Genomic DNA, 17,509 nt, shown 5'->3' with positions numbered 1-17,509 from the left:
AAACATCTAACAATGACGAATGTTACTAGCAAAAGTAAATAAACAAATTAAATTATTTTAAAGTATTTACAGTATGTTTAATAACACTAAATAATTTTTAATTAGCATTGTATCACCTACCATACGATAGGACTACCTCATACTTTTGTTGCGGAAATGAGGAAGTAGTGGCTTATGTAAATCCAAAAGCAGCTCGGAAAATAATTTTTAGAAAATTTACGAACATATTATGCTGTTGATGGTAGAAGATGCTGTGAAAGAACCTACTCCTACAGAATTATGATAAGCTATTAAGAACAGAAATATATGTAAATTCTATAGGCACTTCACATCACTTGAAAAAATTGAATAATTAAATAATTTCTGGATTAAAATCATCTGTTTCTTTACATTATTATTCATAAATGCTTAAATAATCATTATTTTAATAAAATACATCATAATTTTAACCCCAAACACAAAAAAAATGAAGTTTAAACCCATCTTCTACTCACCATACTAGATGTAGTAAACATCATTATCAACCTTCTAACATTGCCAGATGGCAGTGCTTGACGTCTGACATTCATGTTTTGAGTTGAAAACATTGGCTGCAACCGCTCTACTACCTACCTCCACACCAAGGTATCAATGTTCTTAACATTAATGATCATTTGATATGAAATTGACTTTTTTTTTTTAAATGGACTCCAATTATAAATGAGAAACAACCCAAAGTAGTAACTGGAATTTTTCTTATGTAACTCCAGTGGAAGCAGAATTATAATAGACTAAATTAAGTATACTTCTTTCCCCAAGTTAAATAAACATTAAACGAATAGCCTATCAACAATGAAAGGGTATATAACATAAACACAAGCTATTTATTTTTTCTACATTATTACTTGTAACAAAATTAGGAAATTCTTTGAAATGCTTCAGACAAAGAAAATTTTGATTTCTAAAAAATAATTTCAGTTTTATCTTTTGTTAGATTTTATTCTTTAAGTGCTTTTATTCATAAGAAGCAGGGCTGTGGAGTCACGTAAAAATCTACCAACTCCAACTAGGGGCAGACTTGTTACCGAAAGAGACCCGAAAATTCTAATGTTATCACGTGACCTCAGAATAAAAGGTTCAATAAATAGAGTTCTAATAAAGATAGAATGTAGAAACTTTTTATTCCAAAGCTAAAAGACTCCTCTAAGTAATGACACACTCAATATATAAATATTTTTACTTTTCCGGCTGTTATATGTAACAGAGGGAAAGTGTAATGCTCAGTCAAAAAATGACCCCTCCCAAATTTTTACATTTTTGGACTCAGGATACCTTAAAATTTTGAGATATGCAAAAGATTCAAGGTTTTTTTCTAAATGTGTGGATGTTAGACTGTGTGGGGTGGGCATGATTTTGATCACCCTGTTTGAAGCCTAATAATTTCTGTGGTCAGAGTGGTTAGAATTAGAGTCAGATGGTTTAACACATGAGTTAGTTATTAAGCGTCGGAGTGGTTGAACTAAATCATGTCTCCATATACATTCTAACATCATAGGCGAGAACGTCTTACTGGGTTTTACTGTACTATTATAAAATGACAAAAAAGCTTACTTTGAGGGTAGAGACGAGTTTTATTTTTTTTTTTTTAATTTTGAACGCTAATAACGACTAAAATATTCATTAAGAGATATGACAGATGACCCCTTTTATGTCTTCACCCTGTCGACCTTTAATTAAGAACCAAAATTTAATAGTATTAATGCCCCTTTATATGCAAGCTACAGTGCCACATTTCGTTTCTTAAACTTTATCCATTCTGAGATATTGTTTAATATCTCAGAACAGAAAATAAAGAAATTAAACAAATTAGACGCCAACACACATACACACGTGAATTTTTCCCCTTTTATTGACTTTTTTGGGGGGTTTGGGAGGTCTCCAAATGTACGTGTAGATTTGCAATGACAACTTGGAGGGTCAAATTTGACATGATTTCAATACTTTTCCGTTTTATATACATAACAAGTTGGGAAGCAGAAAGAAGTCAGAGTCGGCGGATTTTTTGACGACTCAGACTCCGGCTAAAACACCAAAACTCCACAGCCCTGGTAAGAAGCTATTAGCTGTGTAAATTATTTTAAAGGAAATTTATAGTAATCTATTGTTTATTACTATTTGTTCATATGTGGCAATGCGGCATGCAGGCAATCTGCTAAGGGGATGACTTCCAAGCCAACTTTCTAAAGGAAACTTGCACCTTATTGAAATGTTACAAATGTGGAAATATGGAAAACACAGTCAGTCTGTTGACGAGGTGCTAACCTGCAGCCAGTTGACAGTATTTGGTGGTTTTATTCACTCGACCACTGGTGGGCAATGTTTATTACCGATGAGTTTTCCCAATAAAAATTCTTTCTTAAACTGACTAAAAAAGCAACTTATTTATATGTTTAATTGCCAATCAACTAAAATTTAACAGACTAATTTAAGTGTATTTCTGTACAGTTTTATATAATTAATATTTTAAACCATATCATATATGAAAGATTAACTAGTAAAAATTTATAAATCAATAAATTTTCAAAATTATTCTTACTTTAAAGAATACATCAGAAAATGTAGTGAGTGTTGATTCTAGTAATTCCAACCCAAAAGTTCTCGTCATTTCTGTTAAACCGACAAGCCAGAATGGTTGGTCGGCATTCACTAACTGAACTAAATCCTAAAACAAAAATTTGTTATTAAAAATCTGCAATATAGTTTTAAATTACATAAATAATATTTAAAATTTTCAATTAAACTAAAATAAACTCAAAATATTTTAAAGTATTTATAAAGAAAAACATATATTCTAACAAGCAGTTATTTTAGTATGACATTGTCACAATGCCGAGCTGCAATTTTTAATCTTATTTTTAATTTTAAAATATATGCTCATAATCTCAAATTAGTAGTGTCTTATTCCTGTACATCATGCTTTCCCTGCTAGCATTAGCGTAGTACCTGTCATCTAACTAACTCCTTTCAGAGGAAAGTTTTGAATTGAAATAACATGACTTCCAGTATAAACCAGGAATGAGAGACAACCGAATGAGACCCAAAAATTCTGATGGCATCACGTAACCGAAAGTTTGTATATAGTTAATCAGGGCCTCTTGTCCCTAAGGTTTCCATATCTGGTCTCAATTTTGATCTAACTAACTCAATTCTCAAGATTAAGGAAGGAAGGACAGACAAACGACAGTGGGAGTTTGTTACAATTTTTTCAAATTGCAGCCAACAAGTTAAACAACAGAAACTAGTCTTTCAAATATGTTACAAAACCTCAGAAAACTGTAGTATGCATCAAATTGCCAAACTTGAAACAAATCATTGTCCTCATCATTTTAACTTGGCATATTGTTGTGCAATTGATTTACATCATTTTATAAACTGCCAAGTGGCACTTACCCTCCATTGCTATTTGGTAACATCTAATCTGAGCTTGTCATTGAGAAGTCAATGATAAATCAAACTCTTAATACAATCATTTTCAATTTCTTACTCTTTTCATTTAGTGGGCCTTTTTATCCATACCTGTCATAAATTTGATCGGTACATAAAGAAGGCAGTAAGAGATGGGGCCCAGGACAGACTGTCCGCAAAAATTTCCAGATTGCCCACCCAGATTCAATCCCAGGTTCCCCAGAACAGTAGACTGACAACTTAACAACCTTTGCCATCTGGCTGTCAGAATCTAATCGTTAAAAAACAATATTTTCTTGATAGGTTCACTATAATTCCCATCCCTCGTGCTCATGTTGAACCCAGTATCACCATCAAAAAAACAAAATACAGATGAATAACTGTTACAAGTGGAAAAACAATAAAATTCACCAAATAAGTTAAACAAACAACGGAAAATTAATCACTCAGCAAAAGTCTAAGAATGGCATAATTTCAAGTGTGTTTCATTTAAACGGTTTTTTAAAGATCAGCACGGTCTCCTCTCGTTGGACAAAGTTCTGGTCAATAAAAATCCACTTTAATATATTTCTTTGCTTTAGATTANAACCTGCAGCCAGTTGACAGTATTTGGTGGTTTTATTCACTCGACCACTGGTGGGCAATGTTTATTACCGATGAGTTTTCCCAATAAAAATTCTTTCTTAAACTGACTAAAAAAGCAACTTATTTATATGTTTAATTGCCAATCAACTAAAATTTAACAGCACTAATTTAAGTGTATTTCTGTACAGTTTTATATAATTAATATTTTAAACCATATCATATATGAAAGATTAACTAGTAAAAATTTATAAATCAATAAATTTTCAAAATTATTCTTACTTTAAAGAATACATCAGAAAATGTAGTGAGTGTTGATTCTAGTAATTCCAACCCAAAAGTTCTCGTCATTTCTGTTAAACCGACAAGCCAGAATGGTTGGTCGGCATTCACTAACTGAACTAAATCCTAAAACAAAAATTTGTTATTAAAAATCTGCAATATAGTTTTAAATTACATAAATAATGGATGTTGTCCGGGTGGTATGGTAGGTGGACTCGGATGGCAGAAATCTTGACTGTTAGTTCTTCCGTGTCCTAATAAATAATCATTATTTTAATAAAATACATCATAATTTTAACCCCAAACACAAAAAAAATGAAGTTTAAACCCATCTTCTACTCACCATACTAGATGTAGTAAACATCATTATCAACCTTCTAACATTGCCAGATGGCAGTGCTTGACGTCCGACATTCATGTTTTGAGTTGAAAACATTGGTTGCAACCGCTCTACTACCTACCTCCACACCAAGGTATCAATGTTCTTAACATTAATGATCATTTGATATGAAATTGACTTTTTTTTTTTAAATGGACTCCAATTATAAATGAGAAACAACCCAAAGTAGTAACTGGAATTTTTCTTATGTAACTCCAGTGGAAGCAGAATTATAATAGACTAAATTAAGTATACTTCTTTCCCCAAGTTAAATAAACATTAAACGAATAGCCTATCAACAATGAAAGGGTATATAACATAAACACAAGCTATTTATTTTTTCTACATTATTACTTGTAACAAAATTAGGAAATTCTTTGAAATGCTTCAGACAAAGAAAATTTTGATTTCTAAAAAATAATTTCAGTTTTATCTTTTGTTAGATTTTATTCTTTAAGTGCTTTTATTCATAAGAAGCAGGGCTGTGGAGTCACGTAAAAATCTACCAACTCCAACTAGGGGCAGACTTGTTACCGAAAGAGACCCGAAAATTCTAATGTTATCACGTGACCTCAGAATAAAAGGTTCAATAAATAGAGTTCTAATAAAGATAGAATGTAGAAACTTTTTATTCCAAAGCTAAAAGACTCCTCTAAGTAATGACACAGTCAATATATAAATATTTTTACTTTTCCGGCTGTTATATGTAACAGAGGGAAAGTGTAATGCTCAGTCAAAAAATGACCCCTCCCAAATTTTTACATTTTTGGACTCAGGATACCTTAAAATTTTGAGATATGCAAAAGATTCAAGGTTTTTTTCTAAATGTGTGGATGTTAGACTGTGTGGGGTGGGCATGATTTTGATCACCCTGTTTGAAGCCTAATAATTTCTGTGGTCAGAGTGGTTAGAATTAGAGTCAGATGGTTTAACACGAGTTAGTTATTAAGCGTCGGAGTGGTTGAACTAAATCATGTCTCCATATACATTCTAACATCATAGGCGAGAACGTCTTACTGGGTTTTACTGTACTATTATAAAATGACAAAAAAGCTTACTTTGAGGGTAAAGACGAGTTTTATTTTTTATTTTTTAATTTTGAACGCTAATAACGACTAAAATATTCATTAAGAGATATGACATATGACCCCTTTTATGTCTTCACCCTGTCGACCTTTAATTAAGAACCAAAATTTAATAGTATTAATGCCCTTTTATACACAAGCTACAGTGCCAAATTTCGTTTCTTAAACTTTATCCATTCTGAGATATTGTTTAATATCTCAGAACAGAAAATAAAGAAATTAAACAAATTAGACGCCAACACACATACACACGTGAATTTTTCCCCTTTTATTGACTTTTTTGGGGGGTTTGGGAGGTCTCCAAATGTACATGTAGATTTGCAAAGAAAACTTGGAGGGTCAAATTTGACACGATTTCAATACTTTTCCGTTTTATATACATAACAAGTTGGGAAGCAAAAAGAAGTCAGAGTCGGCGGATTTTTTGACGACTCAGACTCCGGCTAAAACACCAAAACTCCACAGCCCTGGTAAGAAGCTATTAGCTGTGTAAATTATTTTAAAGGAAATTTATAGTAATCTATTGTTTATTACTATTTGTTCATATGTGGCAATGCGGCATGCAGGCAATCTGCTAAGGGGATGACTTCCAAGCCAACTTTCTAAAGGAAACTTGCACCTTATTGAAATGTTACAAATGTGGAAATATGGAAAACACAGTCAGTCTGTTGACGAGGTGCTAACCTGCAGCCAGTTGACAGTATTTGGTGGTTTTATTCACTCGACCACTGGTGGGCAATGTTTATTACCGATGAGTTTTCCCAATAAAAATTCTTTCTTAAACTGACTAAAAAAGCAACTTATTTATATGTTTAATTGCCAATCAACTAAAATTTAACAGACTAATTTAAGTGTATTTCTGTACAGTTTTATATAATTAATATTTTAAACCATATCATATATGAAAGATTAACTAGTAAAAATTTATAAATCAATAAATTTTCAAAATTATTCTTACTTTAAAGAATACATCAGAAAATGTAGTGAGTGTTGATTCTAGTAATTCCAACCCAAAAGTTCTCGTCATTTCTGTTAAACCGACAAGCCAGAATGGTTGGTCGGCATTCACTAACTGAACTAAATCCTAAAACAAAAATTTGTTATTAAAAATCTGCAATATAGTTTTAAATTACATAAATAATATTTAAAATTTTCAATTAAACTAAAATAAACTCAAAATATTTTAAAGTATTTATAAAGAAAAACATATATTCTAACAAGCAGTTATTTTAGTATGACATTGTCACAATGCCGAGCTGCAATTTTTAATCTTATTTTTAATTTTAAAATATATGCTCATAATCTCAAATTAGTAGTGTCTTATTCCTGTACATCATGCTTTCCCTGCTAGCATTAGCGTAGTACCTGTCATCTAACTAACTCCTTTCAGAGGAAAGTTTTGAATTGAAATAACATGACTTCCAGTATAAACCAGGAATGAGAGACAACCGAATGAGACCCAAAAATTCTGATGGCATCACGTAACCGAAAGTTTGTATATAGTTAATCAGGGCCTCTTGTCCCTAAGGTTTCCATATCTGGTCTCAATTTTGATCTAACTAACTCAATTCTCAAGATTAAGGAAGGAAGGACAGACAAACGACAGTGGGAGTTTGTTACAATTTTTTCAAATTGCAGCCAACAAGTTAAACAACAGAAACTAGTCTTTCAAATATGTTACAAAACCTCAGAAAACTGTAGTATGCATCAAATTGCCAAACTTGAAACAAATCATTGTCCTCATCATTTTAACTTGGCATATTGTTGTGCAATTGATTTACATCATTTTATAAACTGCCAAGTGGCACTTACCCTCCATTGCTATTTGGTAACATCTAATCTGAGCTTGTCATTGAGAAGTCAATGATAAATCAAACTCTTAATACAATCATTTTCAATTTCTTACTCTTTTCATTTAGTGGGCCTTTTTATCCATACCTGTCATAAATTTGATCGGTACATAAAGAAGGCAGTAAGAGATGGGGCCCAGGACAGACTGTCCGCAAAAATTTCCAGATTGCCCACCCAGATTCAATCCCAGGTTCCCCAGAACAGTAGACTGACAACTTAACAACCTTTGCCATCTGGCTGTCAGAATCTAATCGTTAAAAAACAATATTTTCTTGATAGGTTCACTATAATTCCCATCCCTCGTGCTCATGTTGAACCCAGTATCACCATCAAAAAAACAAAATACAGATGAATAACTGTTACAAGTGGAAAAACAATAAAATTCACCAAATAAGTTAAACAAACAACGGAAAATTAATCACTCAGCAAAAGTCTAAGAATGGCATAATTTCAAGTGTGTTTCATTTAAACGGTTTTTTAAAGATCAGCACGGTCTCCTCTCGTTGGACAAAGTTCTGGTCAATAAAAATCCACTTTAATATATATATTTATAAAATATCTTTAATGTTAGTTAAGCCAATAAAAGTTGCAAATTATCAAATGTTAAATTATTATAAATTAAAATTTCAATGTGAAAATTGATTTATAATTTTTATTTGATAAAAATGAAAAGAAATAAATTGTAAACAAATAAGTGTAAACTTATTTTATACTTTTTAATATATGCTAAAAACTTAAAATAAACAATAGATTAAAAAATTCATTACTTTTATACATGTTATCCATTGATTATTATTGCAAAAAACTTCTCATACCTTCAAAAACGGTATCAATATGAAGGATTTATAAATAGAATGCATTTTAAAAAGATTTATTTCAATAATAAACTTTATTCTAATGTTAATAAACTTAATGTTTTTTTTTTTTCTTATCTTAAGACTAATATCTTTCATTCATCACTTTAACTACATACAAATTATTCTCTTAAAACCAATACCTGAAATAACAAAAAAGCATCTGCAGCGCAAGGTCTTAATGACTTAGGAGGATGTCTACTACCAGTCTTGAGTTCTTCTAAATTTAAATCACCTATCCTATCTTAAACATAATTTTAATAATAATATTAATGCAAATAGATAAATAAAGTATTTCTATAAAGTTATAAAACTAAAAATTTATTGAGATACCTTCATTTGGTGTGGAATCTTCCGACTGCACCCGTTCGAATACTACTGCCACTAACTGTCTAACAGTCGCCGATGCGGTGTTATTTGTTGTGCTATTTTTTGTAAAATGCAAACGAAAACAAAGAACGAGTGCCTGAAAGTATATTTTATATATTATAAAACATTCTTTATTTTAAATCATTTTTTTTTATTTCAAACTATAATTTGAAATTTATTTCAAGCTAGAATTCGAAACCAAAAGAAGGGTGGTGAAAAAATTAATTAGTCAAATTGGTCAAAAAAATAATTGATATCCAAAGTAAAACATCTGGGATAAAAATATTATTGTGCTGAGTAAAAATTAACACACCCAAAACGAAAGTCAAATTTTTTCTTGGGAACTTCTGTTTGGTAAAGATAAGCATGGCGCTTTGAATCAATACCGTAAGTGTTTACTTTCTAAACACAATCTCACATCTAACTACAAGAGTTTGGTGGTTTTATCCACTCAGCCACTGGTAGACCTTAAATTAATATAAAAAAATTTTCTGAAAGTATAGAGCATGTTGCATGAGATACATATAACATTTTTGCTATGAAACAACCTTTATAGGTTATATGTAACTTTATCCAAGTGTCTTTATTCTAAAAAGTTTCTTTAATCAGGCACTCCTTGTGGTTAGATTTGTCACACTCAGCCTACATATTTTCGTATTCTTAATAATTTGTCTTGATAAATTTGACTCGGATCAGGAAGTTATAGATATATTTTGTTATAAATAATAGAGATTTTAATGTTTAACTTACTTTACTTTGGTTAGAATACATTAAAATTAATTTCAATGATCGAAACAAAAACACGATACTGAAATTACTGTTAAACTTAATTATAATTTGTATTCAAGTTCTGAATCTGTTTGATCTGGATTTTTAAAATGGCATTGTTTGCAGATTGCTATTATGTGGGATCCACAGATTGGTGAAGTACATTTTACACACTTATATGCTATTTTCCTTTTTTTTTTTTTATTTTGCAATATGCACACTTTTCTCTTCCTACTGACGTTACCTACGAAGGATCTAGCTTCTTTCTCAACATTTTCAGAGTTTTCACGTGCAGATCCTCACTCTCATTGTCTGACAAGAGTCTACATTTTCTTCCTTAGACTCTTTAGCCAACCATTTGAAAATCATTTCATCATATCCCATGTTTAGTACATATATACAATATTAATTTGCAATTAGAATTGTACTTCAAATGCAGAAAAAAAAACACAACTGCTTGCGAGTGAGTGTTGCACTAACTTCTCCAACATGACTAACAAAGGTAGCTCTGAGAATGTTAGCAATGATTATTATTTCAGATTCCAGTATCTTGTCGAAGGGGATACTTGAAAAAGAAAGTAGATGAGAGTTTGGCTCAAAACATCTAAGAAATCCAAGTTACAAGTGTTTTAAAATAAAAGCAAGTGCAGCATTCACCCTCTAGTAATGGTAGGTTAAATACTAATTAATTAACCTACTCCTTGGTATTCCCGACATATCTCTGGTTGCAACTTAATGATCTTGACCCGAGATATCTCATTTCAACATTGGAACGTTTTTGAAACTAGATGTTGCTAGTACTTATGATTTTTATATTAAAACTAACTTCTGAAATATAAGATTTTTTTTGTTTTTACATTTATTAATATATCTATTTTATTTATGCAAAATAAAATAGATATATAAAAATAATCGTATTGTTCGAAATTATTATTTACACAAAATAAAATAATAATTTCGAACAATACGATTATTTTTTCAAAACTGTGTAATTTTCATTAGGCTTAACATTGACAAAAATTTAACATGGCACGACATACAACAGAGAGAAATTTCAACATGGGATAGGTTAATAAGTATTTTTATTACTTCACATTTTACCAATAAAATAAACTTCAAAGTCGGAGTTGCCGGAGATGAAAGAATTTCACCTACTCCAACCAAAAACACCCGACTCTGGCTCCATGACACTTGTTCAAGGGTCACAAAATGTCAAAATTTGCAAGCACGCAGAGAGTCAAATTTGACACAATTTACAATACTTTCCCATGTAACAGCCAGGAAAATAAAAGAAAAGTTAACAACAAATAATAAAGTTATTTCTTTAAATTTTCCGAGTAAACCTGCAGATGGCAATAGTAAATAAGATTTTAAATATCTATTTCTAAATACAGTATTATAAATTTACCTTAGATAATGTCTCTTTTTGCACTATTGTATTGGTTGTTAACAACAATGTTACAGTTTGCAATAACTTTAGTTCTTCAGTTCCACTTTCCATTAAACTCCAAAGACACGAAATAATATTTGTGGCTGCCGTCTAAAATTTAAAAAACAAAAATGCAAATTATGTATTATTTAATATAACAATGTTCAAATAATAAATATTACACTAGTAAAAAATATTTTTTAACCAAGTTATACATATTAATATATAATGCAATTATTATTTTTATTACATTAAATTTTCTTATCTAAAATGTAAGTATAAAATGCTAGATACTTGTTACAGTGAAATTTTCTTAATTCTCTTATCACTTATTATTTGAAACCCAATTTTAATAAAAATCAAACTTTCGTGTTTTCAATTTTTATTATAATTTATATAATATCCATTACATAAATTACATACGTTAAGGTTCTGACACCAGTTGGAAATTGTTCTGTGTAATTGGGCTGCAATTTGAAAAAATTGTAGACCTATAAATTCCCACAATCATCTTTCCTTAATCTCAAGAATGGAGTTAAACAGATGAAAGACAAGACCAGATACGGCAGGAAGGACCTTCTTAACTATATAGGGCAGGAAGGACCTTCTTAACTATATAGGAGCTTCCGATGCAAACCGGAAGTCACGTTATTTTAATTTAAAAATTTTCCCCCAAAAGGAGTTAGATAGATGACCGGCACTACTCCATTGCTAATGGAAAAGTATGATGTACAGGGGCAAGCCACTACTAATTTCAGGTGGAGAGCATATATTTTAAATTAAATTAATTTAAAAAATAATTAAAAATTTCAGCCCAACATTGTGAAGTCGTCACAATAAGTAATTGCTAGTTATATTTAGATTAGATATATCATTTGTAAAGTGTCAATGAATAAGTATGGGAAATAGATCATCATTCATTACATGAAAGGTGTGAAACAGATTTAATAATAATAATAATAAAATACGGTACATAATAATAATTTATAAGATTTCAAGTAAATGAATAATTATTAATTCATCAAATAATTCTAAAATTATTTTATAAAAAAAAAAATACTTCTTTTACAGTTCTAATTTAGAGAATTTGTTACAGTTATTGCACTATGACATTCAACTAATTATATAATTGCTAGTAGAAGAAGTGCATGCATATGAGTTATCGTCACTTCTCTTTTTGAAGATTCTGTTCTCAACATGCTTTAGACTTCTGAAATTTTTTAAATATATTTTTTTCATAATTCTCTCTAATTTTCTAATGCATCAAATCCTATCAACTAGATCCTAATTCTGAACTTAAGATGCTACCAGACTGATAATTCTTCATTAGACTTGAAATGGATCTTTCAACTAATTTCTTCAATGGATAATGGAATCTGAATTTTGTCTACTCATTTTTCAATTAGTAAAACAAAATTAAAATGGTTTCTTGATTAATTACTTTCTATTCCATGTAATTCAAATCAAATTTTAATCATAATCCTTCAAGTTTGGGTGTGCATTGTCATTTACAAGTATACTTTACATGTAATAAACATAAGAGTAATTATATTAAGAATCATTTTTGCTACATTACAATATTTATTTACTTTTTATACTTAAGTACAGTATAGATAATTTTATATTATTTAATATTTTCATATATAAATATTATGAATGTTTCAAATGTAATTTAAAAATTTTTAAATTTTCTTACCAATGAAACTGCTTCTTGAGTAATTAATCGTTGCATGGCAGTTAAACAAATCTGAACAATTTTTGGATTTTTTGTATCACATCCCAAAAAAAATGGCTCAAGAATTTCTGGACTTTCTGACAGTAATGCTAATTAAAAAGTTTAAACAAAATGTATTTTTAGAAGATTTGTCGTTATTAAATTTTATATTAGATCACTAAACAGTGATAAAACTGTAATTTGTATACCATGTAGATTCTTAATATTTGTAAAATATTTAAAATTATGAATTTTGCTTCCTGTTATTTAAAGATGTATTAATAAAAGTGATTCTCAAACTTTTTAAAGAAACATTCTTGTTTATTTAAAAGTCATTCACCATCTTTATAACAGCAAAAACTTTTAATAACTAACATTTTTGGTCATATTTAATAACCATTCTCCAGTTTACAAACTTTTGCATCCATCTTGCAATCTTTAAAAACAGTATGAAAATACAAACTAAATGCTGGAGATGAAATGCTTCTCAGCATTTGATTCATAATGTTATTTTGTATTACTAAGTTTATGATATACTTTGGCCAGCAAAGCCATAGCATAATATAAAAAGTAACTGTCTACATAGTAACTAAGTTATTCACAATCTTTTGAGTGATAGAAACTTTAAATGGACATTAAATATTCATTCAATATTCAAATATTCAATGAACATTCAGTCATATTTAGACCAAAAATGTTTGTTATTAAAAGTTTTTGCTGCTCCGTAAAGTTGCGAGTGACTTAGTTACTACCTAGGCAATTATTAGGCTGTTTCAAAACAAATGTAAAATTGCATTAAATAAAATCAAATTTTGAGGAAAATGATTATACTGTGATAACCAGAATGATAACTTAATGCTATTAATAATAAAATAAATATGAAAGTAGTAAGTATTTTCAATGCTACATTATACTGAAACTTCTTGTCAGAATATCAACTCCAAATGTAGTTATACTTGGAAACTAATATTATTATTAATTTCTATTGCATCCCTAGAAAATCCCTCATTCTCCGTAGTTTAAGAATCACCGACTTATAAAATAAGAGTACGCTAATCAAAATGAAGAAAATAGCTATTATTCTAAACATAAAATGCAAGAATCAAATTAAAAGTAATTATAGTAATATACCATTTACCTAAACGAAGATCGTCATGTTTTCCCGATGCATTTCTAACTTTTATAATTCCAGATTCGGCAGCCTGTAAATATTATAAAATGTTAATATTTTATTTAAATAAATTCTACATATATAAGATCAATCTATATAAAGATAGCTTAAGATGGAAAAAATCATTTTTCATTTTTCGAATGCATCTTATTCTATGGATTAACAAAGGTATTTAAAAGAAAAATCCAGCTTAAGTGGTTAAATATTAAATGGGATATAGAATTTTAAAAATATAATTTGTAAAATCATAAATTTAAGAAAATAACTCTAAATGTTTTCTTCAAATTTGCATGGAAAATAAAAAAAAAAACAAACAAATAATTCATAATAATAAAATATGAAAATTATGCAAAATCTTAATAGCTATTCAATTTGATAACATCCTCTGTAATAAAGCACGTGTGTAAAACATTCTTAATGATAAATCACCTTACAATTTTCAAACGGTTAATAAATTAACTCACAATTTTCAACAACAAACGGATGCTCACAATTGAATGAACAGATTCTGATAACAAAACGAGTGTTGGTATATGAGTATAATGAGGTAACGTGTTTGCAAAGTACCAATGCAATAGCCAGAACTAGCATCATGACACCATGCAAAATAATCATACTTAGGATAGCAAGATAATTGACAGAGGGCATTTGTAGCTTAAATTGTTGCCAAACTTACTATAAACATCTGGCACTGAAAGCAAAACAAAACAACAATTTTAACTTTGATTGCATTTTTACTCTTCGGAGAAATATACTTCTCCAACTTAGGGTAACTTTTCATTGCTCGCATCCCATATAAATAAAATTTTTAAACAATATTAAAGTATTAATTGAATATTTTATAAGTGTTTTTTTTTTATAAATTATTAAATACATAATGTCAAATTAATGCAGTCATAAAGTGACATTGTTTAAGTACCTATAAAATCAGTTTACAATTGAAAACAGATTTTAAAATGTTTATTGTACCTAATATAATATAATTCAATTCAAACTATCATACTATTTTAAGGCTACGTTTAAATTAATTAAGCAGTGAAACAATCCAATAATCCATAAAATGAAATTTTGACTGACTAAAGAATTCAGGCTTTGAATATATATTTTCACATCAAATATGAAATATGTAGGTAAATTGCAAATTTTTAATTTTGAGCTAGATTTATGAATATGTCATTACTAAAATAATGACAATATTTTATTGTTATAGAGTATAATAATGCTTGAACTTATTCATATTTTTACAGAAAACATTGAATTTTGTTTTACTGGCCATAGCCGACGGAAGTGATGACATTATTATACTCTTGATACAAGACACCACAATCTGTCTATAGAAAGAATCAACTTAGATATTAAGTGATGAGCATTAGCCATTGATCACTTAGTTGTGGCAAGTTACTTCTGCTTTCTTCCTCACTTGTTAACATGTCGCCACCATTATAAACAGTGTTATGGAAGCTTCATGTTCTGTTATCGGAATACAAGTTTGCTGTATTAGTAATTAAATGCATGATTCTTTACAGTCAATATGAATGATATAAAAAAGAAACACAATTAACAGAAAAGTATTTCTGCATTCTAGTGAGTAAAATAAAATTCACATATTGCCTGGCATATTAAGCAAAAAGTGCTGACATTATTAGGGAATGTTTTGACTGGTTTAACTATATTACATTTTGAAACACCATAAAGTGTTGATACTAGACACTGGAATTTTTCACATCCACTAAACAATTAGTTTAAAGACTGTAAAGTACATAAGAAAATAAAGTGAATGTGAAAAAGTCCAGTGTCTAGTATCAACACTTTATGGTGTTTCAAAATATAATTTAAAAGAAGAATGGTTTCGACATAGAGAAGTGGATTAACTGAAGTGACATCACACGTGATTCATTCCATAGACAGACTAATTACTTTGGCATCAGTCGTACAGTATTCTACAAGCAGCTTTTGTGAATCACATCTACAATAAATCATTACATTATTATTTTTAATGATATTGTTAGCATTCATAATCATTGTTAATGACACTTTTGTGAATCCAGCCCTTGGATATTAAATTAAATATCTTTTAATCCATAAAGGACTAATTTCTTGTTCAGAATCTTGAAGATGTTACATAATTAGTCAAAAATATTATATTTAAGAAGTTATTAATAGATTAAAAATGTTACTTTATGCAAAACATTTATATAAATTACCTCTTTTAAAGGAGGATGTTTCTTTTTAGCTTCATTAGACAATGATCTAAGATCATTCTGAAGATTTTCTAATAATTTCTTTTCAACTGCACTTCTTTCTTGAGTTGTCATATTTAAAAACTTTAATACTAACTAATACTGCTAATTTTATTATGCAACGATAACCACTTTGAATCTGCAAAATAAAAATAATTTTTATTAAATTTTATGTGACAAATTATTTTATAAACTTGCATGACTGTATTTAAAAGTTAAACTAAAATTATGTATACAATAGAACATCATTGAATCATTCTTTCCCTTATTTTTAACTCTTTCCACCCTGTGGGCCCTAAGAGGGCCTTTTTTCTAGTGAGTCCATTATGGGTTCGGTCAAGCCCACAAGGTGGTCAGGTGGTGAGGGATGGGGCCAGATAAAATATATATCTGGACAAACCACTCCAAAAATTTCCTGGTGGTTTTCGACCAGCTCGGATTCAACGCCAGACCCTCCAGAATGGATGGTTGTCACCTTAACTGTTCAGCCATCCAGCTGTCTGCATCATTAGGCTGCTATTTGAAAAAAATTGTAGACCTATAAATTCCCACTGTGATCCATCTGTCTTTCTTTAATCTCGAGAACGAAATTAGACAAATGAAATCCAAGACCAGATATGGAAACCTTAGGGGCAGGAAGCCCCGATTAACTATATACAAAATTCCAGTTTGCACTAGAAATCATGTTATTTCAATTTAAAAGTTTTACCCTGAAAGCAGTAAATAGATAATCAGCATGACTCTAATTGTTAAAGAAAAAGAATGATGTACAGGGGCAAGACACTACTAATTTCATGTGGAGAGCATATATTTTAAATTAAATAAATTAAAAATATGATTAAAAATTGCAGCCCAGCATTGTGACAATGTCACAATAAATAATCACTCATTCCCATCACCCTTTTTTCAGATGGGTTACTTGATTTTGGAACTAGCTCCATATAAATAATAAATTAATCCAGATCAGTTCTTAAACTATCAATAATACTTTAAGCTAGAACTTCGCCATTATAAGACAACACTAAACACACTTTCCCAGAAACTAAATTTAATTTTAAAAAAAACGTTTTTGATCCGATTCATAGGCTTTTATCAAGTACAGAACAAAATTTAAATTAAGATTCTATTTTGGAATAAAATATTTAACACACAAACAAATACCAGAATGAGACAATTGTCTTAATTTCTATCATTTTGGTTTTTGATTAAATTAAGACACATGTATACAAAGCTGTGCAAAAACCTCCTGGCATCTGGGAATGTGAATGGGAAGGAGGAGAAGGAAAAGAATATGGCAAACTGGAGCTGTATCAAACTCTGCTAGGCATGTAAGTGACAAGC

At 29.6% G+C, this 17,509-nt stretch overlaps 1 protein-coding gene across 4 annotated transcripts in view; it reads right to left on the bottom strand.

Annotated features, from left to right (window-relative positions):
- LOC111616898 (protein MON2 homolog) overlaps positions 1-17,509 on the bottom strand; it is a 90,163-nt gene that overhangs the window by 46,915 nt on the left and 25,739 nt on the right. Inside the window, exons 2-8 of one of the 4 annotated variants that reach the window (XM_023358258.1) lie at positions 16,133-16,307; positions 13,896-13,959; positions 12,740-12,867; positions 11,023-11,154; positions 8,811-8,943; positions 8,621-8,721; positions 6,731-6,856 (exon numbers count right to left, since the gene is read on the bottom strand). In XM_023358258.1, coding sequence (XP_023214026.1) covers positions 6,731-6,856; positions 8,621-8,721; positions 8,811-8,943; positions 11,023-11,154; positions 12,740-12,867; positions 13,896-13,959; positions 16,133-16,243 — 795 coding nt within the window. In that variant the 5' untranslated portion in view covers positions 16,244-16,307. Of the gene's footprint in view, positions 1-2,575; positions 2,768-6,730; positions 6,857-8,620; positions 8,722-8,810; positions 8,944-11,022; positions 11,155-12,739; positions 12,868-13,895; positions 13,960-16,132; positions 16,308-17,509 lie in introns of those variants that run through there. The other 3 variants (XM_023358255.1, XM_023358256.1, XM_023358257.1) reach the window with 3 other exon arrangements.

The sequence above is a fragment of the Centruroides sculpturatus genome, unplaced genomic scaffold (assembly GCF_000671375.1).
Source record: "Centruroides sculpturatus isolate CEXI.00-Female unplaced genomic scaffold, Cexi_2.0 scaffold1040, whole genome shotgun sequence".
Classification (NCBI taxonomy): Eukaryota; Metazoa; Arthropoda; class Arachnida; order Scorpiones; family Buthidae; genus Centruroides; species Centruroides sculpturatus.
Note: the sequence above shows the minus strand (reverse complement) of the source record. Positions and strands in the feature narration are given on the sequence as shown.